The sequence below is a fragment of the Arachis hypogaea genome, chromosome 19 (genome assembly GCF_003086295.3).
Source record: "Arachis hypogaea cultivar Tifrunner chromosome 19, arahy.Tifrunner.gnm2.J5K5, whole genome shotgun sequence".
In the NCBI taxonomy this organism is placed as follows: Eukaryota; Viridiplantae; Streptophyta; class Magnoliopsida; order Fabales; family Fabaceae; genus Arachis; species Arachis hypogaea.
The window spans coordinates 98,836,868-98,864,436 of record NC_092054.1 but is presented as its reverse complement, the minus strand read 5'-3'; the positions used below and the strand labels follow the sequence as shown (position 1 = coordinate 98,864,436).

Genomic DNA, 27,569 nt, shown 5'->3' with positions numbered 1-27,569 from the left:
TGACATTTTGATAGTTAGGGTATTACAATCTGTGTATTAATTTTTTTTAGGGACTAAAATGTCCACTTTTAAAATCTTTAGGGACTAATTTAAATAATTATTCTAAAATTTAATTATTTTATGTTTTTTGGCTGCAATTAAAACTAGCATTTTAATATAAATTTATTTTAATATAATAAAATTTTTACTTATATTTATTAACTAATTTTAGTAAATAGAAAAGATTTATAATTTTTTATGTATTAGTATTTTCTATATTTATTTAAAATTTATTATATAAAGTCTAACAATATTCTTTTTTTATAGCATCTTTTAATTTTTGTTTAATAAAATTTAATAATTTATAAAAAAATGACATGTTCAATCAACACGACACGAGACAATGAACATATGAATTTTAAAGACATGGGAATCCGATACATATATAATATAAAGTATTTTTTATATAAATTATAATGATATTTTGATATTTTATTAATATTAAAATATAAATTAATTTTTTTATTATTTTAATATCTTTATTTAAGAGCAATGCTGTATAATCAATAAATATTATTATTTTTGGCCAGCATTTAGTCAGCAATCCCCAAGTAAGCGACCCGCAAAACAGTCAACAATAATTTGTTTTCATATTTACATATATTTTACATACAAGAAGTATATAATTTGTACTTATATTTACTAAGAGTTTTGCATACATGAATTAATACAATTTTATATTTAAATTTTTCAGAATTTACACATATAAATTAATAATTTTTTTATTAAAATAATTTAATATTTATGCTGAATAAATAATGGTTAAAAATATTAAAAATTGTTGACTCCAAAAATTTTTTTTATTTAATTATATAAAGTATTTAATTTTTTTTAATAAATAATAATATATATTATTTTTAAATTTATTTTAAAAATATATATTAAAAATAAAATTAAATATATTAAGATACAATGATATTTAAATATGTCAAAATGTATTTAGAGAATAAATTTTTATTTTCTATTAATATATGATTGAACATAAAAAAATAAACATACCTAAAATATGTTTAAAATTATTATACTTAATATATTTTATTATGTACTACTTTTGTACTCTCGTATATATAATTATAAACAAATACAATACAATACAATTTATTCACTTTCCTATGAGATGAGAATTTCCTAAGAGATGCGAAAGTGAATGTATTGTATTGTATTATATATATATATATATATATATATATATATATATATATATATAAAATACGCACCATGATATAAAACTCTTTTATTTCATTAATTTAAGACTTAATTTAGCCATTAAAATTATATTTGAACTTTAATTTAATTTTTAAAATTTTAATTATCTCAATTTAATTTTTAAACATTTTAATTGATTTTCTGATAAAAATCACCAAAAAAATTAACATAATTAAAATTTAAAAATTTAATTGAGACAATTAAAATTTTAAAAATTAAATTAAAAATTAAATATAATTTCAAAAATCAAATTAAATATTTTCTCTTTAACTCAGTATAGTAATTAATACGTTCAGTGGTTAGAAAAACAAAAAAAATTAATACATTCATACTATCTTGGAAAGAAACTTCCTCGTTAATAATTATTCATGGTCCAAACCATTATAAATACATATACATTGCACGCAAAACAAATCAAATTCGACTACTATTTGCACCTTTCCAACATCCAAGCCATATACACAGCTTAATTAAGTTTCCTTTTTTCTTCCTTCATCCCTTTAATACCCTGCGTTCCATCCTCCTCTTCTACAATAGCGAAGACAACACAACCAACCATGAGTGACACACTTTTCTTTGCAACAACCCCAAAACGCAGCCGTTCCGACGAAACTGGCAGCGGCGATGCCAAGAAATTGTCATCTGCTACCAACCGCCATGACCCAGCTGCTGCACTTGCGAGTGCGCGGCACGAGTTTGGAGAACACGGCGGGGTTAACATGTCGATCGAGGCTTCCGCCACGTTCACGGTGATGGAGCCAGAGACCATGCGGCGGATGTTCTCCGGAGAGCTTGGCCCCGACGGCGACTACTTTATTTACAGCCGCCACTTTAACCCGACGGTGCTCAACCTCAGCCGTCTCATGGCCGCCCTCGAGGGAACCGAAGCCGCCTACTGCACTGCCAGCGGCATGTCCGCCATCTCCGCCGTCCTCCTCCAGCTCTGCTCCAACGGCGGTCACATTGTTGCCTCCCGAGCACTCTACGGCGGCACTCACGCCCTCCTCCGCCACTTCCTCCCTAGGTATTAATTAATTAGCACTCCAAAACCATACAAATTCAAATTCAGCATAGAGAAAATCACGCTGGATCTTGGCGCACCATAACATTACTCCATTTATATTCCAACGTCGTATCTGAGTCTACTCTAACAAACTAATTTATTAAATTAATTAATTAATTAATTTTCAGTTGTAACTATTTTTTTAAACGGATTCTATTTGGTTGAAACTAACTTGTACTAGGGCGTGTAACATTACGACGAGTTTCGTGGATGTTGACGACGTGGAGATGGTGGAGAAGGCTATTGTGGAGGGGAAGACGAAGGTGCTGTACTTCGAGTCGGTGTCGAACCCAACGCTGAGGGTGGCGAACGTGCCGGAGCTGAGTAGGGTGGCGCACGGGAAAGGTGTGACGGTGGTGGTGGACAACACGTTCGCTCCGATGGTGCTGTCTCCGGCAAGACTGGGTGCTGACGTGGTGGTTCATAGTATCTCCAAGTTTATCAGTGGTGGGGCCGATATCATTGCAGGTTTGTGTTTGTTTCGGTCTTTTATCTTTTCGAATTTTTTTTTTAAAATTAAATTTTTTTTTTCATTTTTTATAGTATTAGAAAATAATTTTTTATTTAAATTAAATAAATAAAAAAATTTACAAAAATATATAAAATATAAAGTAATTATGTAAATGTACAATGAATATCCGAGATACTTGCACAATTTTTAAAGTGTATTGAAATATACATAAGTTTCAATTATCGTCTTAGTAACGGAGATGTGTATATAATTGAATTGTGGCTATGTTTGTTTGATTCTTATTTTTTTTATTTCATCTAATTGAATTCAAATAATTTTTAAATTTTAAAATTATAAAAATATTTAATTTAAAATTTAGATTACTATACTTTAAAATAATTAGTACCATAATATAAGAATATTTATTTTTATTAAATTAAATTATTAATTTAAATTTTAAATTTAATATTTTTATAATTTTATAATTTAAAATTATTTAAATTAAATTGAATAAAATAAAATGATAAAAATCAAACAAATATAGCATTAATTCGCCAATGAATAATAACTCAAATGGCATAATCTTCTCATACTCATCTAAGAGGTTGCGGATTCAATCCTTCGTATCTTTGGTAAAAAAATATATATATAGCATCAATTCAATTATATACACTAAAACACCAATTAAAATTTCTCTGAGATAAGGAGATTCTTTAAAAATTTTGCACGTACCTTGGATCTTTAGTACTCATCTAATTTTTGTGATCAAGTCTGAGTACCTGATATTTATTTATTTTTTTTGAAACCTTCTTGGTATATTATGTAATTATGTTATATTTTATGTATTTTTATAAATTTTATATTTATTTAATTTAAATAAAAAAATTTATTATGTAATAAAAAATATGAGTTTTTAGGAAAAGTTAAAATTTCACTTGATAAATAAAAAAGATTTTAAATCTTTTAATGTAATAAAAAAGATACATTTATCAGCATGAACTATAAGATTAGATCAAACACGTCATTAGTACTTGAATCTCCAAAATAATGGTATATAATTCCTCAGGGCATCATAGAATTAGTGACAGATCCAAAATATTTAAGTCGTGAAGAAAGATAATGTGGAGGTATAATTAGAAAAATCTTGGGGTGCATTACTTAAAAATACTACAAACAAAAAGTTTCAATAAAAAATGTGAATTAAATATTTAATTGCATAAAATACTAAAATAATATTTTAAAATTTATATTATTGATAAAAATAATTTTAAAATATATTAAGACAAATATAATTTTAAAAAATACGATCAAAAGTATAATTAAGTGCTTATTTATCATGTGATATACATTAAAATTTTATTATTTATTATTTAGTTACTATTTTATTAATTTATCTTATTTATTATTGTTTAAGATTTCATGCATTGAATGTATTGGAAACAATTTTTTTTTTCACTCACGGGTGTCCCTGTAATATTTAACAAAATCTTTAAAAGAATGATACATATTATAACTTAATAACTTTGTAGTCAATATAAATAAAATTAATTAATTAAACATATTATTTTTTATTTTTTTATTCTCTTAAAGATAGTGGATTCAAATTTTATTATTTAGATACTAGTTTAATAATTTTATCTTATTTATTATTGTTTAAGATTTCATGCATTGAATGTATTGAAAAAAAAAATCTTTTCACTCTCTTAGGGCTGTCTCTATAGCATTTAACAAAATCCTAAAATGAATGATACATATTATAACATGATTAATAATTTTGTAGTCAATATAAATAAAATTAATTAATTAAACATTTTTTTATTTTCTTAAAGATGGTGGAGTCAAATTTAATAAATAATAGAGAAAAATTGTAAAACATATTTATAAAATAAAAGATTTTAATGCATTAGGTGAAGTAATTAATTAGTTTTTTTTTTAATAATAAGTGAATACAAAAGCCACCATCCCTTACATTAATGAGTAAAAGGTCAATGATATAACTATATTTATAATTTTAAAAAACACTTTTAATTTTTTATTTCTAAAAATTGTTTTATTAAATATTTGTACTTGAAAGAAAAGTAATAATTTCAAAATTAAATATAATTTTTCTCAATATTTGTATGAACGGTCCTGTAAGATAATGTTTTAACAAAGATCACAACAAGCACGTGAGTCCTTTTGTCTAAAATGGTGGATGATTGGGGGCCACAAGCCGTGCGAATATGCGATTGATTCATTCCCCTTTCCCCATGATAATCTAGTTTTTAATTACATAAATCAAAGCAGATTTGATATTTGTAGTGACTACTTTTCTTGGCTATGTAGTCTGTCCGCATATTGTTACTATAATCTTTCTTTGTTGGAGAACATGCTCTATAGGACAATTATTAAATTAAAGTTAAATCAAGTAAATGGGACTCCTTTATCTTTGGATACATCCACGACTACGCTCTTACTCACTCACTATTCCAGCTCATATAGTATACCACTGTATCTTATCTACACATCAATCTGCAGATCCAAATAAGTTGGGTGTCCCACACATTACTATTAATTAATATAAAAAGATTTGTGGTTAGCTATTAAAACTTTTACAAATTACCCAACTTTAGGTATTTGGTAGTTATCATCATCATCTTTATTAAAGACATGAAACCTTAACGGACAGCGATAGTCCCCACTTCTGCGAGATATCAATTACAACGACAGTAGTAAGATACAATATTTTTGAGGATATATTTATTTATTTATTTATTTTAATTTTATTATAATTTTAATGACTAATTTTTCAATAAATTTAAGATAAATTCAGTAATAATTTTACATAAATAAAACTTAAAACACAAACGAACCAAAAATATATTTGATACAAAATAAAAATTTTAAAGACAAAATTAAAATAATATAAAATTTAAAAATATACTTTATCTTAAAAAAGGAAACAATGATGCTAGTAGTCCAAAATAATGAAAAAAGATATTTTAAAATGGTAATATTAATAAAGTGATATTTTAATTATCGTTAAATTTGTAATATTTATTATTTGTGAGCCTTAATATTTTAATCCAAAGATGATTAGTGGTATATTTTTTTCTAAAGTAACAATATAATTTTAGAAGAGTTAGATCCTAAAATAATATATCTTTTAATATTTTTTTTTACTTAATTAATCATATTTTTAAGAAAAATAATAATTGTATTTCAAATTCATAGTTTTCTACACGAAAGAAAAATACAATAAATTTATGCATTTTAGATTTACAAAAGTATAATAAAAGTATTATTTATTTATTTATTATTAACGACATAGATGTTTAATATTTAGTACTCCCTCGAAAAAAAAAACAAAAAAAAATCAAAATCAAACAAACATTAGTCTCATGCTTAATTATGGAAAAGTTTAGGGCCAACAACTTTGTTAAATTTTGACCAGTATATAATTAGTAAAAAAAAAGTGAGCCATTGAATAAAATCTTACACTAATCTCACACTATTAAAATTATCTTGATGACTATTTGATGGCTACAAATCACAAAAATTACTGACCCTATCATTCCTCCTTAATTATTAAAGTGAGTGCACAATTTACACACGACCTCGACTAAGCCACCTTTGGACACATGTGATCACCGTTCGTACTACCACGTGAACGATCTTTGTCTTTTCCTTCTGTGTCTATATCACTTCTTTCATTCTCCATAATACACGTGTTTAGGTTGTCGAAAAATGTAGAAGAACATGTCATTTCCACGTAGTCCTGTCACGTTATATTTTTTATCTAATAAAATTGTAATGAAATAAATAATCAATAAACAACTAGAATGATATTTAAAAAATTAATATTATATATTTTTGTTTTTAAAAAATTTTAAAAATATTGAAAATTTATTGTCTTCATTAGGTAAATTGATTTTTTTATCGTTTTAATTAAATTTAATATATATTAGATAAATAAATTCTGTAAATTTTATTACAAAATAATTAAATTTTACAAAATATTATAATATGATAAATAATTCTTTTTAAAATAATATAAAGACTAATTTGTCAATTAATTATACTTCAAATAGTATAGCTTTTTTATATTTACTTTGAGGACTAATTACTATTTATGCTAAAAATAATTTATTTAAAATAAATGATTTTATAATTTTTTTATATTTATGCTAAAAAAAAGTTTTATTCTAGGAAAAATAAATTTGGCCTTTAATTTGGTTTTGAAACAAATAAAGTTGTTAAATGTAAAAAGATTATTTATCCAATAGAGTCGGAGAATCTGATCACTGAGTTTCAAACAAAAGAAAATTCACACCTTTGGCGTGGGACGTGCGATTGTTTACCTTTTCCAAAACTGATGGATTTTCTTTTTGGTGACTCCAATCCTAATGGATGCATTAGACTATTAAGAGTTAAGATCGTGTTTGACCTATTGATGATGCTGTAATTTTTTACGCTTTTTCTTATGGTATTATAGTGTTACTTATTCAACAATTCAATTAAATAATAATACATTTTTAGGAAACGATTAAGCACAGCAGAATTTATTACATCAATTCTAATTTCTTATTATTATTTTTTTGGACTTATCAATTCTAATTTCTTGATAGGGGTTGTGTGCGGGCCTGCAAGCCTAGTGAATTCGATGATGGACCTCCACCAAGGGACCCTAATGTTATTGGGCCCAACAATGAACCCAAAGGTGGCATTCGAGCTCTCAGAGAGGATCCCTCACTTGGGCCTAAGGATGAAGGAGCATTGCCACCGTGCACTTGTGTTTTCAACAAGGCTGAAAAATCTGGGCTTCAAGGTCATATACCCAGGCCTTGAAGACCATCCCCATAATGAGCTCTTGAAGTCAATGTATAACAAGGAGTATGGGTTTGGTGGGCTTCTTTGCATTGATATGGAGACAGAAGAGAGGGCCAACTGGCTCATGCACCACTTGCAAAACCATGGGCAATTTGGGTTCATGGCTGTGAGCTTAGGCTATTATGAGACCCTAATGTCATGCTCTGGGAGTAGCACAAGCAGTGAGATGGATCCTGAGGAGAGGGCCCTGGCTGGAATCTCACCGGGCCTAGTTAGAATGTCAGTGGGCTATATTGGGACCTTGGAGCAGAAGTGGAGTCAGCTTGAGAAGGCGCTTATTAGACTCCAAGAACATGGGCTAAACAAGAATTGAAGCACTCTGCATTAATGTTTCACTGTTTTGTCACTTCTTTTAATGCGATAATAAAGCTTGTGTTCAAGATCATACGTACAAATATGTTTATGTTTATATTTTGAATTTCGTCCATTAAGACGTGGCAACTTTAACTTTTGTGTTAGGATTGCTAAGAGTAGCGTGAAATCGAATTTATTCTGGTATAGATTTGACTCTAAATATTCACCTGCTGTTTTATAGATTTCTTAGTCAAAATAATTATTTTCGAAAGATTAAACTGATTTGAAACGTTGGTAAAGTGTCGAGATAAAAGCAGAAATTAAAAGAGATACACGTGTATTAAGTGGAAATTATTTGGCACAGATTCGATTTTGATGCTTTAGTAAATTGAGTAGTTACTCGAATGGAGAATCAAGCTGTTAGACTTTGTTAGTAACGCTCTTAACAAAAGAGTGGAAATGGTTACCTTAATCTCCGCTTGTAAAGGGACACGAATTCTTTAATGATCAATTATAGAAAGAGGGCCATAAATAACAGGAAGCAGTACGGCACAGGAGTTGGAACTCACTATCGATTTGTTAAAAATTGACAAAATAAGACCTTAATTTAGCTTAAATCCTGATAATTTTTTTTTCCCGACACAATTATATCAGATGGTGAAAACTTGGTCTAAAAAAATGCTCAATTAAAATTCTAAAAAGGACGATGTTCTTTTCTCAAAATTACGCTTTTTAATTTGTATATGGATGACAAATTTGAGTTAGACCCGGTTATGGAAGAGGGGGAGCTTTACCTGTGTGTGGTGTCAGGAAAGGTAGAAATCGGACCCTGCGTATTTGGTGTGCTTTCTCGGACGGTCCGAGCTCCGTCTACGTGTCGCCCGCAGGTGACTCCTCCAACGGTGCACTTTTTTCAATGTTAACCCATACTCAACATCCATTTTCACATTCACTCCATTCTCCCACATTCACTCCATTCTCCCAAAGAAGGGCCACGGCTGCTTCTTCTTCTTCCTTATTCCTTCTGGATCTTACTTTGCATGGTGAAAGTAACTTTAAAATACTAAAGAAAAAAAATGTAGAGATGTAGATAGTCCTGAACTTCATATCATACATTATCTCAATACATAATTTTTTTTAAATTTTTTTTAATATTTTATAATTAAAATTATTATTATTATTATTATTAGTATTAGGAAGTTAATTATTTTTATTATTGTTGTGAGAACTTAGAATGTTATTACACTTTTTTATTTTTAATATTGGATTAACAATGGTGTTTTTTTAAATTGTGATCTATTGTGGTAATTTTTTCTAAAATGTGGGATGATTTAATGTATGGAGTACAAATCGGACCGTCCAATATTTAATAATTACAGAAATCGGACCGTCCGATTTGGGTTAAAAAAAAAATTTGGAGTACACGGACCATGCGAATTCATTTTATTCTTTATATAAAAATTCATATATTTACAATACCCATGATCCGACTTCATTTTATTTTTTATATAAAATTTATATTCTTACAATACCCATGGTCCGACTTCATTTTATTCCTTATATAAAAATTCATATATATACAATACCCATGGTCTGATTTTCAAGTTGGGAAATTCAAATTTCAGCAATTGTAAAATCGGACCCCTCGGACCATGTGATTTCTATCCCTGCCAGTAACATAAAATTGTCCCACCCTTTGGTCTAGCACGCTCTAATTCCATATTGAAGCACATAACGCTGCTTGGTTCCATAACGAAAAAATTGAACCTCAAAATTACGATAGGTCTTTTTTGGCCTAAAATTATTAGTAAAGTAACAAATATGTATTATGTTTTGAATTTCATTAAACACTAAACACAAATCGGATAATAAAGAGGACTCAAGCATAAATGCAATGCAAAAGACCAGAGATAATGCGACAATCCCCATTGAGATTTGCTGCACTATAAAACTCTGTTTAGAAAGGAAATTCAAATTGAGATGGAAAGACGGAGAGATAGAGATTAAATTAAATTTTTGTGTTGTATTTAATATAAAATATATTAAGTTATGTTTTAATATTATATTTAATTTAAGATAAATATAAAAATTAAGTGATAAATTTAAAATTAAAAAGTTTAATTGATGATACTTTTAACAAAAAATGTTATTAAAATTTTAGTATTTTTTTTTAAATTTTAATTTTTTATGTTTTTACTTTTTGAAAGTACTGAAAAGAATAAAATTGTATTATAAGACTAAAATTTTAGTTTTAATCTTTGCCCACCAAACACAATATTAAATCTTAATCCTTCAGTGTTAGTTTCAATTTCTGAAAACAAACACTACCTAAATTAATGCTCACTACCTCAAAAACATTATATAAGACTAATAATTTTAAAAATATAAATGAATAAAATAACATTTAAATAAAACCACATCATAAGCAATGGAAATTTCTTTCTCATCCACGACAAATCTGGGGCATGATGCTTGTGAACAAAAAGAAACGAGGTCATGAAGAAGAATTGATCTGGTGTGTGCGCCATAACCCCTAACCCACATTTTTCAATTTATAATTTAATCGGGTCAAACTAGATGATCCAAACCTTGGTCCTAATCTAGTTGAATATTTTAGCCATGTCAAATTTTTTGGTTTTGAATTTGATTGGATCTAAATGAAATCGAGCCAAATTTAGCCTAGAACAATCGAGACCGAGCCTAGACTTTAGATCGAATCGGACCATGAACATTTCTATTTTGTGAACCACGTTGCGTAATTGGATGAGGGGTTTTGGATGAAAAGAAAAACTTGATCCAATTAAAATCAATCGTATTATGACTAAGATTTTTTTATATTAAAATCATTTCAATGTAATTGATGCATGGACATTTTAAGTAGTTTTTAGGGTTTTTTTTCATTAATTTTTTTAATTTGATTATGTTTTTTAATAAAATTTTAAAATTGTTCATATCCTAACTTAGCACAAAAGTCAGATCCAATAAAAATAAAAGGCTTGATCTAAGGGGAGATCTCTACCATACGCTCTACTTGTCCATGCAAGTAACTGCTTACACGAATTCCTCCAACTATCTCTATTATACTGAGACTCCTCAGGTATATATAGGTTCTAATCTACTAAAAATGATACGTGGTCAGGAGGACATTTTTGTCATTTTAGAGTTAAAGGGCAGAATGGTAATCTCGTCACGTTCAAAGATTTGAATACTAGAAGAATTGTACTATGCTGGTCTTGGACACCAAGAAGACCAAGAATCCGTCTCAAAAACAGTGGTGCTGAAATGACGACAACTTATAAGGCCCATTGGGCTAAGATAGGACAACAAGAAGTCCAATAATGCTTTTCAAATTCAATGGGAGTCATAATTTATTATTGATTTTCGAACTTTTAGGCATTTATTTTAATTTGTTTTACTATTAGAGTTTGTTGAAAGATTTGATTTACTTCTGATTTGGTTAGTAGTATTTTTAGGGATTTTAAATTTAAAATAAAATGATCTAATCTAATAAGATCTAATCTAATAAGATCAAATCTGATTTAAATTAGTTATCATATCTTTAGGATTTTAAAATTTAAATTAAATCTGATCTAATCTAATAAGATCAAATCTGATTTAAATTAGTTATCTTATTTGTAGGAGATTTAAATTAAGTTATCTTATCTTGTCTTTTAGTTAGTTTGTTAGGGTCCTATTTAAACACATTTGGTGAGATAATTTACACAACTTTTGATGAATAAAATTTTTAGTTGCTTTATGCATGTTTTTTAGTGTGATTAAGTGAGGTGAGTGATTTGCTTCGCTCGTTGCATGAAGAAGATTGATGGATCCAACACTAAGGTGATTCTGCGTGGTGGTCTCTTTTAATTTTCATCCCTCTGATCTAGGTTGTCAAGGACAGGTTCTTTGAAGGTCTAGTAGGGAATCCCTTCCAGTGACCTAGGTTGCTAAGAATAGGTTTCTTAGAAGTCTAGTAGGAAACTCCTTATCTATCTTTTATGTTTCCGCTGTGTCTTTTCTGTTGCGTCTTTTCTCCATCTTGTTCCTATCCCTTTATTCTTTGTTCTAATAATTTCTTATAAAAAAAACCTGTTTAAAGTCCTTACTAACTTAAGCATTGGAGTCTCATGTAGGTACCTCCCACACCTCCTCACGAGGAACTCGGATGGCGGCACCTCAGCTCAAGAACAAGTCGGACGCTATCTCGCAAGGAGTCTGGACCTCACATCCAGGCCCAAATCAACGTTTCAGGTAACTCTCGAAACATTGACGCAGTTGTCGGGGACTTGGCATTAAACCCTTGACAATGGCAGACGATCACTACGAAGACGGTTGATGAGAGGATTTTTGCTAGTAAAAAATTTCACAAATAAATTCTCGTTGCAAGTATAGTTTCTAAACCAACAAGAATCATTTCATACAAAAATTTGGTTGTCACTTAAGCAAACCCAATAAAATTAATAACCGAAGTATTTAAACCTCAGGTCGTCTCTCAAGGAATTGCAGGGAGGTGTATTTATTATTGGTTATGAGATTGTATCTTTTTGGGTTTTTTTGAAATAAGAAAACAAGAAAAAGTAAATGATAATGAAAATCAAATGATAAAGAGGTATTGGCAAGGTTTGGTGGTTAAGGATCTCTATCCTTATCACTAACCACAACATGAGAATTGGCAAGGATCAATCCCATTAAATCATCCTCTAACTAGTAGTAAAGGAAAGTTAAATGAGCTATATCAATCCAAGTCCATAAGTCCTAGCTTTCCACCAATTCAATTAGTGAGAACTAGAGTTAATGGCTCCAATCATCAATTACTTGGACATTAGTAACTCAAGAGTTCCTAAGTTACCATCCCAAGCCAAGAACATAAAATCCTACTCTAACATCCTTCCAAGCATCTTATCAAACACTTGGTAGGCACAAAATAAAAGCACAGAAAAGTAATAATAGAATATAAGATCTAAAGCCAACAATTGCAAGATCAATGATAACCAATAAAGGAAGAAGCAATAAACATAAAATACCTCAAATTGCATTAAATATAAAATCAAATCTAACATGGAGAGTTCATAAATTCAATTGGAAAGATAAATAAACTAGAATGTTAAGACAATTAAAAGTAGAAGAGAAACTAAATTAAAGGAACATTGAACCTGTTATTGAGAAGAAATAAACATAAAACTAAGAGAAATCATAAAACCTAGAGAGATGAGAGAGCCTCTCTCTCTAGAAACTACATCTAAAACCTAGAATTATGTGAATTGATGAATGAATGAATCGTCTCTTGTGTTTCTCCCATTCTGCAGCTTCTATTCTATATTTTTCGGGCTTGGAACTGGGCCAAAAGGAGCCCAGAAATTGCCCCCAACGCTTTCTGCAACTTTCTGCATGTGGCGCATGTTACACGTACGCGTAGGTCACGCGTGCGCGTCGTTTGGAGAAATTCCTTGTCACGCATACGCGTCAATCACGCGTACACGTCTCTTGTCTTCTGTGTTAGGCACGCGTACGCGTCGTCCACGCGTACGCGTCGCTGCCAGCTTCTCAAAAGTTCATTTTTCACGTTCCTTCCACTTTTGCATGTTTATTTTCCATCCTCTAAGTCATTCCTGCCCTATAAAGCCTGAAAACACTTAACACATAGATCACGGCATCGAATGGTAATAAAGGATAATTAAAATTAGCAGTTTAAAGGCCTAGGAAACATGTTTTTAACTATATCATAGAATTAGGAAGGAATTGTAAAACCATGCAAATTATATGAATAAGTGAGCAAAGAATTGATAAAAACCACTCAATTGAGCACAAGATAAACCATAAAATAGTGGTTTATCAATCTCCCCACACTTAAACATTAGCATGTCCTCATGCTAAGCTCAAGGAGATATAAAGAATGAATGGGAGAAAGTAAGACTCATGAGATGCAATCTATGAATGTAACTATATGCTAAGATGATTCTGTCTACTTGGTTAAAAGTAAATAAGCTCTTCAAGACAGAAATAAATCAGATTCCACTAATTTAAATCATACAGTAAAAGACAAGTAAACTTGTAGGAAGACAGCTCATGAAAGTAGGGAACATTGAATCAAGCATTGAACCCTCACTGGTAGTGTATATGCACTCTAATCTCTCAAGTATCTAGGGTTAATTCACTCTATTCTTCTCTAGTCATGCTTTCTAGACTTTGTTCTTCATCTAACCAATCAACAAAAATTTAGTACACCAATGCAAACATCATGAGGTCTTTTCAAAGTTGTAATGGGGCTAAGGTAAGGGTGAGGATATATGTATGGCCAAATGAGCTAAAATATGAATCTTTGATGAACCTAAGCTTTCACCTAACATACACACACACTCTATGTAATTCCAAAATCATGCCTAGCTACCCAAAGTTTCCACATTTGCATCACATACTCATGCATCAACTTTTCTTTAATTTTATCACATATGCATTGATCTTTCATTAAACTTAACATTGGGGTAATTTTGTCCCCTTATTTATTTATTTATTTATTTGAATATTTGTGATTTGATTTTTTTAATTAAAAATATAAAAGTAAGCATAACATATCAATGCACATGGATTTTTAATTTTTCTGCTCTCACATGAGTAGGTACCCAAATTTCCAATATTTTGTCAATGAAACACTGTACACTTTCATCAACCCAAGTTCCCATAGTTTCCCACAATTAATTGACACACCATCTCTATCTTAAGCTAACCAAAGACTCAATTGGGGTAATTAATTGTTTTTTCGCTTTAAGGCTAGTGATGTGGTAAAATATATAACAAATATGGATTAAAAGGCTCAAAGTGGCAAACAAAGGTAATTGAAAGGGTATGCTATTTGGGATAAGTGAGCTAAAATCAAATGATGACCTCAATCATATGCAAGCATGTAAATATACTAAATAATTGACATATAGAATGGAACAAAATATATATTACAATCATAGAGAAGAAAACACACAAGATAAAATATTATGGTTAAATAATGTAACCATGTAATTAAGATCAAATCTCACAGGTTGTGCGTTCTTAGCTATAATTCATGTTCCAAATTATAGTCTCCCAACAAGTTTAACATAAATGTTCAATTTAAATTAGTGAAATATTGTAAAACAGGGTCTTGAAAAGAAACTCATTACTTTAACCAAGTAGTGGTAGAAGAACATGCACAAAATCAACAAACATGCAATCAAACATGCAAATGCAACAACTAGTTTAACATAGAAAATTAAACATTGGCGTTGAAATAGGAACTAACTAACCCACGGAAGTCGGTATCGACCTCCCCACACTTATAGATTGCACGTCCTCGGTGCATGCTAAGATGTGCAAGTGGACGGGCTACTACAACTGATGCTTTTCTCCATAGATTGTGCAGATGGACTTGTCTGTCACTCCATTGAGAAGCTTCTCTTTTCCTTTCTTGGTGGCCATCTTGAAAGAAGAGGAAAAGAAGAAAAGTAACCCAGAAACAAAGATAAAAAATAGATAAAATATGGGTGGGTTAATGCCAAATAATGAGGGTCTCAACTACATGGTAGCTACAACATATACATGAGAAAATAGTATAAGCACATGACATATCAGTAGTGCAAAAATTGCAACAATGGGGGAGAGAGTGTGGGTAATGAAAGACAATATAAGTGCATATCAATGCAATTGTAATACCAGTATCATAAAAAATAGCATTGACTTATAATTAATAACACCCAACAGTTTAGAACAGGTCACGAAGCACCAAAATAATTTAAGAAAAAATGCAACAGCTGAATAAGAACATTTAACACCAATGGTGAAATAGAAAATTAGAAAAGGAGATAAAAATATGAATAAAATTAAAAAACAATGAAAGAAAGTATGCAAATGCAGTATGTAAAAGAGAATGAAGGAGAATAAAGATGAGAAGAAAGTGAGAAAAGAAGAAGAAAGTAAGAAAGGAGGAGAAAAGAAGGAGAAAGGAGGGAAGAAAGAAGTAAGAAATGAAAAACGGGGCGTGACGCGTACGTGTGCAGCACGCGTACGCGTGAAATCTGAGTTGGCCATTCGACGCGTAAGCGTCGCCCACGCGTACGCGTGGGTGGTCTGAAAGCGAACTGACGCGCACGCGTCAGGGACGCGTACGCGTGGTTGAATTTGTGCCTCTAGCACAGTTCCAGTGCGAGGGCAGCACAACTCTCGGGTTAATCACCCATTTACGCCGATTGCCATATCCACGCGTGCACGTCAACGATGCTTACGCGTGGGTTGCTAAGGTTGCAAGTGACGTGCACGCCTGGGTCAAATTGTCCGCAGAGCACACCAGCCGCACGATTCCATCACAACTTTCTATCTGTTGTATGGGATATCAAAATTTTGAATCGACGCCCATGCGTGGCCGACGCGCACGCGTGGGTTGCCCTTTTTTTTTTATGCAGAATACAGATGATCATGCAGAAATTATGAATAAACACTAATAAAAATAAAATAAAATAAAATAAAACTAAGAATAAAAATGAAAGATCATACCATGGTGGGTTGTCTCCCACCTAGCACTTTTAGTTAAAGTCCTTAAGTTGAACATTTGGTGAGCCCCTTGTTATGGTGGCTTGTGCTTGAACTCATCCAGGAATCTCCACCAATGTTTGTAATTCCAATAGCCTCTGGGGTCCCAAACTAGGCACATAAAGCCCCCGAGCAAGTTAAAGCAAGTGACAAGGCCCCAAGAGTGTTGATTGCTATAATGAATTCCGGGCTCCCAAACCTTGCTTTTACACCCGTCTTCTTATTGATCATCATTTTTCTACTTGGGTGGTGAGCAATCGGAATTCTCACTAAGACATTCAAACAACTGTCTAGACCCATTCAATTGAGACTTATACCAACCACTGCACTTAGATCTTGAACATCCAACCATAACGAACCTAGGATGGTGTTGCCAACCACTAACCATCTCCCTTTTGCTCTTAAAACCGCAGATAGCTCTAAGTTGTCCATCCGTTTCAAGAAGACCATATTCAAGTGGGAAGGTACAATTCAGGGATAAGAATTTTACGTACTTGAATGTTGTGTTGGATGGTAAAGGCTTGGGGGGAGGTAGCTCCAGTGGCAGCCTTGCCAATGTATGCTTCACTATCTTGGGCTCCTCTTTGATGGTCTCCACCTCTTGACAAGCTTCTGCAACATTAACCTCTTCCTCTAGTTCAATGGGAGAGGGTTCAATTGTAGGTAGAAACTCATTAACTATTGAACTCATCTCATGATCAACCGCTTCCAAGTCTTCAACCATGATATGCCTTAGAGGTTGTACACCCTCTTCAACATCAAATTCAAACGTCTTGGAAGGAGGCTCTATGACTTGAGTTTCCCATGGAGGTTCTGCATTTTCTAAGTCCTCAACCACTTCCTCTTTTTCAATAATTTCGGCTTTCTCCACTTGCTCTAATACAAAATCAAACTCCTCCTTGATGTCACTTAGTGTAGAGTTGTCTTCAATAATGGAACTTTCCTCTTGTTCAACCTTCACTAATTCTTCAACTATTCCTTCATCTTCAAGGGTCTCTCCTACCTCTACCTTTTGGGCCTCCTCTTGCTTCTCTTGAAGTATGTGTGCGTAAAACTAATCCATTACGTCCCTAAGACGATCCCTTCTCTCTTGTTCCGGGTTAGTAGCATAATTGGAATCATGTTGCTCTTGGATTGATGGATATGGGTATTCTTGCACGGAGGGTGGTGGTGCAGTAAAGCTTGAGGGTTGAATATTGGAGGTAGAGGGTTGGTCCATGCGGGATATAAGATTTTGGAGTTTAGAGGTGAGACCAATGAGAGTAGAGATAAGTGTGGTTTGACACTCTCTTTGCCCTTGGTGAATAACATTAAAGGTATCATTTATGGGAGCTTAAGGTGGATAGGAGGGTTCATTTGTTGGGAGAAAAGGCTCATAATACGGAGGTGGTTCTTCTTGATAAGGGTATGGAGATGGTGTATATTGAGGTGGTGGTTGTGGTGTTTAAGGGTTAGGGTCATATGGTGGTGTTTGGTAGTAGGGGGCTTGTGAGTATGGTGGTTCAAAGCTATGTTGAGGAGGGGGTTCATAGGTATTTTATGGTGGGTGTTGATTGTCACGAAGAGGTCTACCATAACCATTGTCTTGGTAAGCATCATAGAATGGTTGTTGATAATACCTTGGAGGCGGTTGTTGCCAAGAGGGTTGATAAAATCCTTGTGGCTCCTCCCATCTTTGATTGTCCATTCCTTGATCCAAGCTGTCATTGTAATCTCCTCTTCCTATAACATGATTGTAACCAAACTCATAGCCAAAGGGGTGAGAATTCATAGTAGTAAGAGAAAGTAAAAACAAAAACTAATAAGAAATAATGAAAATAAACTCCTAAAACTAGAAACAACTAACAAAGGAACGAAAAAGCAAAATTATTCACAATATTCACAATAACCAATAATAAGACACATGTTTACAATTCCCCGGCAACGGCGCCATTTAGATGAGAGGATTTTTGCTAGTAAAGAATTTCACAAATAAATTCTCGTTGCAAGTTTAGTTTCTAAACCAACAAGAATCCTTTCATACAAAAATTTGGTTGTCACTTAAGCAAACCCAATAAAATTAATAACTGAAGTATTTAAACCTCGGGTCGTCTCTCAAGGAATTGCAGGGAGGTGTATTTATTATTGGTTATGAGATTGTATCTTTTAGGGTTTTTTTTTTAAATAAGAAAACAAGAAAAAGTAAATGATAATGAAAATCAAATGATAAAGAGGTCTTGGAAATGTTTGGTGGTCAAAGATCTCTATCCTTATCACTAACCACAACATGAGAATTGGCAAGGATCAATCCCATTAAATCATCCTCTAACTAGTAGTAAAGGAAAGTTAAATGAGCTATATCAATCCAAGTCCATAAGTCCTAGCTCTCCACCAATTCAATTAGTGAGAACTAGAGTTAATGGCTCCAATCATCAATTACTTGGACATTAGTAACTCAAGAGTTCCTAAGTTACCATCCCAAGCCAAGAACATAAAATCCTACTCTAACATCCTTCCAAGCATCTTATCAAACACTTGGTAGGCACAAAATAAAAGCACAGAAAAGTAATAATAGAATATAAGATCTAAAGCCAACAATTGCAAGATCAATGATAACCAATAAAAGAAGAAGCAATAAACATGAAATACCTCAAATTGCATTAAATATAAAATCAAATCTAACATGGAGAGTTCATAAATTCAATTGGAAAGATAAATAAACTAGAATGCTAAGACAATTAAAAGTAGAAGAGAAAATAAATTAAAGGAACATTGAACCTGGAATTGAGAAGAAATAAACCTAAAACTAAGAGAAATCCTAAAATCTAGAGAGAGGAGAGAGTCTCTCTCTCTAGAAACTACATCTAAAACCTAGAATTGTGTGAATTGATGAATGAATGAATCGTCTCTTGTGTTTTCCCCATTCTGTAGCTTCTATTCTGTATTTTTTGGGCTTGGAACTGGGCCAAAAGGAGCCCAGAAATCGCCCCCAGCACTTTCTGCAACTTTCTGCATGTGGCGCATGTCACGCGTACGCGTCGTCCACACGTGTGCGTCGCTGCCAGCTTCTCAAAACTTCATTTTTCGCATTCCTTCCACTTTTGCATGTTTCTTTTCCATCCTCTAAGCTATTCCTGCCCTATAAAGCCTGAAAAAATTTAACACACAGATCACGACATCGAATGGTAATAAAGGATAATTAAAATTAGCAGTTTAAAGGCCTAGGAAACATGTTTTCAACTATATCACAGAATTAAGAAGGAATTGTAAAACCATGCAAATTATATGAATAAGTGAGCAAAGAATTGATAAAAACCACTCAATCGAGCACAAGATAAACCATAAAATAGTGGTTTATCAACGGTCATACGACATCTGAATCAGAACCAGAGCCTCATCATGTGAGGATCTCACACTTGCAACACCTCCACCACGGGAAAGAATGCACGGCTCCCATGGGGAAGGGATGTTAGGAAATCCCCGGCCAAAACAGATTCAATTAGAGGTACACCCACCAAAAGATGAAGAACCTCCACATCTAATAGAGATATTAGGCTTAGTCCATGGCTACTGTGGATGACTAGATCATGTTGAGCAAGAAGCTGAACATCAACGGGAGGCAAAACGGAAACTGCGAAGGGAGGTACGACGGCAAAGGGAGCTAGAAGAAAAGCTCTTAAAATTGGAAGCTGATCTCCGAAAATGGAGCAATCGAGCAGATCGGGAGGAAAGTCCTCTATGGGTTGAGGATCCGTTGGTAGAAGAGATCATGAGGGCCAAAGTCCCGAGAAATTTTAAAACCTCCGATATGGACCTTTACGATGGAACGACTGACATGAGGCACCATCTCAGCAACTTCAAAAGTTGAATGTACCTAACTAACGCTTCTAATGCTATTTGTTGCAAAGCATTTCCAATGACTTTGACCAAAGCTGCAATGAAGTACTTTGAGAACCTACCGCCCAGGTCGGTGACTTGTTTCGACAACCTGGTTAGGAAGTTTCTGACAAGATTCTCGATTTAAAAGGACATGGTGAAACATACACCAAGCTTGCTAGGAGTCAAGCAAGAGGTTGGGAAGGCGCTCCGAAATTATATGCGTTTTCCAATTTAAAAAATTGAGTTGGGCTTCGAGAGATTCCAAAAGAATACAACGATATAATCAGACTCAACAATTTTTGTACTACAAAAATAAAATTTTCAATGCAAAAAAATTAAACGGTGTGATTTAATACATTCATTTTCCCAAAAAAATTTAATGCCACACCAACAAAAAATACACATCGATTCCAATAACAATACATAACACAATACTATGCAATATCCAAAAAATCCGCCACTAAAAGAAGTATAAAAAAAAATGTGTAGTATAAAGTGTGGTGCAAATTTTATTTTTCAAAATGTACAATTATAGTGAATTGAATGATAGAAAAAGTCAACGCGTTTGCCTAAGTCATGTCTTCAATATCACTGCAGGAGATGTCACCAATGAAATAAAAGCATCATTTAGCATTTTCTGTTGTGTGTTGGAAAGACAAAAGCATATCGGTGAAAAAGAGCGCTAAGGACCATGATTTTTGTGTTGTTGCCAGAATGATCTTGTACTTCTGTATATGTTAGAGTAACATCTTTAAATTTTGTCTTAAAAATTTTAAGTTTTGGTTGTTTAAGAAGAAAATAAACTCCATTATATAAAGTTTAGGTACTAATGCTTTGAAGGTTTTTTTTTTTTCTTTTTTTTTGGGTATCCCTGATTTAAAACTATCATAAAATCACTTATTTTAAAATTTAAATTTTATTGGAGAAAATACATGACTGTTTATAACTTTAATATACCTCTTTAAGCAACAAGTATTTTTTTGGTTTATTTGAATTTTTTTAAACCTCTTTTTTTTCTTTATTATTTGCATAGAATTTTTTTCTTTTGAAAATCATTAAGGATTGAAATTTAAATCTTTAAAGATAAACTTTTTTCAAATTTCTAGTGCTGAAGAACTTTTTCTTTTCTTAGTTCCATTAACAAGTGTAATAACCCATACCATGCACGTGATAAAACTGAAATTATAATTTTAAATTATTCTATTAAAATTAATTTAAATTGTAATAATTTAATAAATAAATAAATAATATAATGCGCATTGTTCGTGTTTTTTTAAATATAGTATTAAATGTATTAATTCGAATGTACCTATTAAGTGTATAAAAATTATGTTTAAATTATGAATTCTCTAAATGAAATTATCCCGTTTAAAATATTTAAATTATTATTTCAATAATAAATTGCAATTATGATTTAAATTTTTTTTTATATAATATTACATTTTTTCTTTATTTTACTATTAATATGTTGATATTGCAAGTCTAAATTACAGTATTTTACTTAATCTTGACTGAAAAAGAAAATAGTTAGGTGTTTCTATCATTTAATTTATTTAATATGTAAGACCCAAAACCTTTGAAAAGTCTTTTTATGATCAAGTCTCAAATCATATGGTTATTTATAGCCTTAATTTCAGAAATTATTTTATTAAAGGTAATTAAGGCAAGTTTTGATTTATTGAATTTGAGACGAGTTATGATTATTATCCAATTTTATAATTATTGGATTATTTTCTATATTTAAATTATAAAGTTGATAGTTATAAAATAATAAGGATTTTATATGATTTGAATTAGGTAAGTAATATTTTAAATATTACTATTGCTATTTTGGAAAAATGAAGAAATTAAGTAAATTATTTCTAATTATTTGATTTGGGCATTTTATTGAAAGTAATTTGTAAAAATTGATGAGCAAATAGTATTTTCTATATACATCTAGTGTTGGATTTAATTTGAGTTTTAATTACCATATTATCCCCAATTTTAAGTGAAATTACTTAAATGCCCATAACCCTAATTTTTGAAAATGAAACTCTAACCCTAAAAATCCTAACCCGTTACCGTTTCCCATCAGAAGCTGCAGCAGCAGCCGCAAGCCCCTTTCTCACCCCAAAAACGAAAAGCGCACACACATAATAGGGGAGGAGAACTTCTGAGAGAGCTGAGGGAAAGAGAGGGGGCTTCACCCACGCCGCCATCGTCCTCACTGCAACTCACCACGAGCTGCCGATCGCGCTCCAGTTCAGCCCGCCACCGCCGCACCATCGGCGCCGTCGAGCTCGCGAGCGTGGAGGAGGCACAGCGCCGCTGGTTTCGTCGGGTTTCCGCCGTCGAACCCGTCCCTACCACCGCTGCTGACCACACGCACAGAGAGAGAGGGTGCGCGAAAAAGGAGCCGCCGCGGGGTTGCTGTTGCCGCCGCGAGGCTGGGCTCGCCGCTGTTGAGGGTCGCTGCCTTCCTCCACCATCACCAAAGATCCATCACCGGAGCTGCTGGGCTCGCCGTATGCTACTGTTGTGTCGCCGGAACTGTCCTGGGGTTTTGCCACTCATTCAGATTCTGCTCTGTTTTGGGTTAGTGCTGTTGCTATTGTTTTGGCTGCCGAAAAACCTCGATGCCGCCACCTCTGCTGCCGGAAACAGCCGCTGAGTCTTCTATGATGGTAAGCTCTAACCCTGCTTCAACTTCTTTACCTGTTAATTTCTCCATGGGCCATGAGAGTTGTTGCTAAGGCTGGTTGTGTCAGGAGTTTACCGCGAGTTGCCGTCGTTCTGGTCACCAGCTGTGAGGTTGGTGTTGCCAGAATCCACCACTGGTGCAGCCGCTACTTGGTTCTCTCGAGTTCGGTAAGCGTTTTGTTTGGAAGAGCCCTTTAATCGCTGTTTTATTATCATAACTGACATTTTGCGGCGTTAATTGCTATACCGAGGTTTTGGTTGCCGGGATTTCGATTGTTGATTTCGGGTTGAGGCGGAAAAGACTTTGTGACGCGTTTGGGCTATGGTTTTGCGTTAAGATAGGGGCGCTTTCCGAAAACTATAGTTTATTGTTGGAATTATTACATATGGATACTGATGTGAGATATTGTGTATTTGGTGATTGTAAACTTATGTATTTTTTGATTGACTCGGATGATTATGGATGTTGGTTTGGCTGAATTGTTGTGCGGCTTTGTGAAATGTAATGTTTTGAAGTTGATTCTTTAAAAGATTTGAAATCTGAGTTTAATCCGTTGAGGATTGGTTTGAATTGAGTCAATTATTTTGATGATGTGAAAAGTCGAATACACTTTTGAATTCAGCCTGGATTACTTTAATTGACTTGGTTTTGGGACAAATGCTTTGTTACTGAGCCGTTTCTTTAAAGCTTTGGAAATGAGTTAAATCGGTTGATGTTGATTTGATTTTGAAACGGTTTCCTTGAGATATGCCAATGAGGCGACTGTTGGATTTAACTTGAATTGGAATTGATATTTTTGGATTTTTGGACTGTTGAAAGGGATTGAGGAACGGTTTAGTTGGGACCCGAACCGGGTGGCAAAGTCCAAGTTTTAGGGGAGATGCTGCCGAAATTTTTATAGAATCTGAGTCCTTATTTGAAATGTTATTTGGAGAATTTTGAGTTAATGCCTTTCCTATTTATTTAGAGGATTGTGAAATTATGGCTTCTTTTATTACCTTTACTTAGAATAATTAAGAAAGCAACGAAGTTACACTTTGAAAGAATTGTTGAAAAGAGAATCATGATTTCTCCTTATTTTCCAAGAAGAACACTATGTCTTTGGGTACAAGTCATTCGGAAGAGAATTTTGCTTTGAGGCTGTTTTAAAAAGGTAAAAACGGGTTTATGTTTTTCTCTATTAAACATAAAGATTGTCCCTTGGAAGAGTTTTCATGATTTTAAAAGGAATTAGATTTCGATTGATGAGCCTCATTATTTTGATGTTTTAAATAAGATTCAAAGTATCTTTTAAACTTTAGTTTAACACAATGAAAATGATTCTCTTGGTAGTTTGAAACGCTTTAGATTTAGTCGTGGAATTGAAGCCGGTTTTGTTAAGTAAAGGAAATGGCTTTGAAAGGAGTAATTGATTTCATGACTCGGTTTGGCTTAGATCCTATTTTATTACTCAAAGCGGAAAGCCAAGGTTTTAATGATTTTAAGTTAATTTGGCAAAATGAGCTATGATATTCTCCCCTAAAGACTTGGGACTCTGCCGAGAAACTTTTGTTATAAAATCCCATTGATGGATGGGTGATTTTGAATACTTTGAAATAAATCCTTAACTTGCCATGGTTTTGGAAGTTTTGGAAAGAGAATGCCGAGAGTAGCTTTGTTTTAAACAAGGAACTCACTTTGAGTAAATTTGACTTATGAGCCTGAGATGATTTGAGAAATGAGATTTTTAAAGCCAAGGCTGAAAAGCGTTGAAATTTGATTTCAAAGTGAAATGGCTTGAGAAAAGTGATTTGTGGCTTAAATGCCAGTTTTATGAATTTGATGATGTTGAATGGTTGAAGTGTTGTTTTGTTATGGGCCGGAATGACTGTATATGATTATGAATATTGGCTGGTTCTGGATTGAACCGTGAGCCGGAATGGCTGTGTATGATATTGATTTATGGCTGATTGCCGAATGAGTTATGGGCCGTATGGCTGACTATGAATTATGAATTTAAGCCGGATGGCTGAGATGGATGTTGATCCATGGCTGGGACTAAATGAATATATGCTTGAGATACCTGGGTAGTAGCAAGAGTTGTGGTTCGTCCCACTTGCTCCAGGTCAGAGACTGTGACGCCTGGGTAGTAGCGGTAGTAGTGGTGATTCCACTCGCTCCAGGTTGAGCTTTTAAACACCCGCCTGGGTAGTAGCCACAGTAGTGGTTATTTCACTGGCTCTGGGTTGAGCGGGTAGTAGCAATGGGGTTGTAGCTCAAACCTACTTGCTCCGCGATGGGTGTTTCTGTCCATGGTTAGCTATCAGGACGTGTCGGGTTGGCTATATAACCGACAGATGATATCATCAGCCACTAGGGACAGGCATGCATCATATGCATCTATGTGACATTGTTTGGGTGTGCATATTGTACTTGGTTTGCCTATGTGATTAACTGCTAATTGTTCTACTTGCTGTAATTGTTTGTTTGTGCTTGAACTTCCTATCTGTGTTTGCAACTGGGACTCTGTTAGACTGTGGTGATTGGTTGATGGTTGGATTGTTTGGGCCTAGGGCCGTGGTTAGAATGAGATGAACCGATGGTTGATTTCGGTTTTGTGTTTCTGGTTTGGAATAAAATATGAAAGGCTATTTTGTTTCAGCATAGATAAACCGTTTTGAAAGGCTTTTGAGTTTTTGAGAATTGAATGGTTCCTCTTTCAGAAAAGATTTCCGACTTTACTTTTATTGTAAACCGTTGTTTTTGAAAAGAGGCATAAGACGGTTATTAATCACTGGTACGGTTTATCTTCACGTATCCTATTACAGTAGTTCCTAAAAACCCTCTACTGAGAACCCTTTCGAGGATGATGTTCTCACCCCCCCTACATTTTTCCCCTTTCAGGATATGGCGCAGAAGTCACGAAGAGTTTATTTAGTTGTTGTTGAAATGCTCTGTATTGCTTTAGATTATTACTTGTTGTACCCTCGCCTTTATCTTGATATATTCTGTAAGAGGGATAGGAATTGTATTGGTTAATGCTTGTAATGTTATATATATATATAGATGTATTCTTTATGAGTTTTTGTAAGTTATATGGTATCTATGGATGTACTTTGTCGAACGAAAGTATTTTTGGGAGCAATTTTGTGGTTTAAAGTTTTAAATAGGCTCATATTTTAGTATTAAATAGTATAAGTGTCGTCGTAATGTCCGAGCTATCAGAGTCGCGCAGCCGGAAGCGTGAGCTTTGGTAGTTAGGGTGTTACATAATACACAATGTGCTATACTAACGATATTTTTTAAAAAAATACATTGATAAAAATAGATATAATATAATTACAAATATAACATAAATAAATAAAATATATAAATAAATGCGAAACCAATATGTTTACCAATGTCTTTGTTAAATTTTATAAATTAGAGAATAAATTATGTATTCGATTGCTTGGTGATCACATAGATGATCAAGTAATTGGATTGTAAATTGATCTCATAGTGTACATCTTATTTTTTTCTCATTTTTGAATGAAAGCGAGAATTAAGGGAGTAAGTAGTAATATATAAAGAAAAAAATTGCACCACAACACATAATTATAACCTAAAAAAATATTCATATTAAAATTTGAAAAAATTATTCTAAAGGACCGTTAAGAAGATTTAATTATTAAAAAAGACCTTTAATACCAAAATTATTAAAAAGGACCTTTAATACCAAAATCTTTGCTTCTTTAATATATGCTGTTTGATTCTCAACACTATATGAATATTCACTTGGGATTAATTAGTTAATTAATTTAGAAAAAATTATTCTAAAAGATCGTTAGGGAGATTTAATTACTAAAAAGATCTTTAATATTAAAATTATTAACAATGACCAAATTTTTTTATAAAAAGACAAATATATCTTTAATTATTTTTTACTTATTTTTTATAATTTTTATATTAACAATTTTTATTATTTATTTATTTATTTATCTTTTCTGATCTTTTGTCTTTTTTTCCTCGTTGAATAAAGATCGCAAAAATAAAAAAATAAAAATAAATAAATAAATAAATAATAAAAATTTTTAAAATTTTAAGAGAAATAAAATTTATCAACATAAAGATTATAAAAAAATAAATAAATAATTAAAGATATATTTGTCTCTTTATAAAAAAATTTGGTTCTTTTTCTTAAATATTATAAAAAGATTTGGTCCTTTTTAATAATTTTAATATTAAAGGTCCTTTTTAATAATTAAATCTTCCTAACGGTCCTTTAGAATAATTTTCCCTTAAAATTTTACATACTGCAAATCATGAAAATCAATCACAATGTACTGGTCACTTCTCTCTATTTTTTGACCATGATATGAGTTTTTCTTTTCTAGTCAAGAATCTAATAATATCTAATTGAACAAAAAAATTGAATTAAAAGTACCAAATTAAGGACAAATGAGTGAATAATATAAAAATTTATAACTTCGAACGTGTATAAAATAAAAAAATTTACTCATTTATTTTATATTAAACGATAAAACTAACAATAGTATATTAATAAAAGGATATACCTTTAAAAAAAGTCACAA

General features: G+C 32.3%; 1 protein-coding gene and 1 long non-coding RNA gene across 2 annotated transcripts; both read left to right on the top strand.

Moving 5' to 3' along the window:
* The first annotated feature begins 1,636 nt into the window (after window positions 1-1,636).
* Window positions 1,637-8,142, top strand: LOC112775751 (methionine gamma-lyase). The gene is made up of 3 exons (XM_025819585.3): window positions 1,637-2,269; window positions 2,490-2,776; window positions 7,367-8,142. The coding sequence occupies exons 1-3, from the start codon at window positions 1,803-1,805 to the stop codon at window positions 7,939-7,941; spliced, it is 1,329 nt and encodes a 442-aa protein (XP_025675370.1). The 5' UTR covers window positions 1,637-1,802; the 3' UTR covers window positions 7,942-8,142.
* Window positions 8,143-22,408: 14,266 nt separating this feature from the next.
* LOC140182024 (uncharacterized) lies at window positions 22,409-26,139 on the top strand. Its single transcript, XR_011877829.1, has 3 exons — window positions 22,409-22,999; window positions 23,084-23,183; window positions 25,900-26,139. It is a non-coding gene; the product is annotated as an uncharacterized lncRNA (long non-coding RNA).
* Window positions 26,140-27,569: the final 1,430 nt, after the last annotated feature.

What these genes read in the sequence shown, in the direction of transcription:
- LOC112775751 (XM_025819585.3), top strand. Translation starts at nt 1,803, where the DNA reads ATGAGTGACACACTTTTCTTTGCAACAACCCCAAAACGCAGCCGTTCC. An exon ending in CTCCGCCACTTCCTCCCTAG is followed by an intron (nt 2,270 to 2,489) that starts GTATTAATTAAT and finishes AACTTGTACTAG; the next exon opens with GGCGTGTAACATTACGACGA. An exon ending in TGGGGCCGATATCATTGCAG is followed by an intron (nt 2,777 to 7,366) that starts GTTTGTGTTTGT and finishes ATTTCTTGATAG; the next exon opens with GGGTTGTGTGCGGGCCTGCA.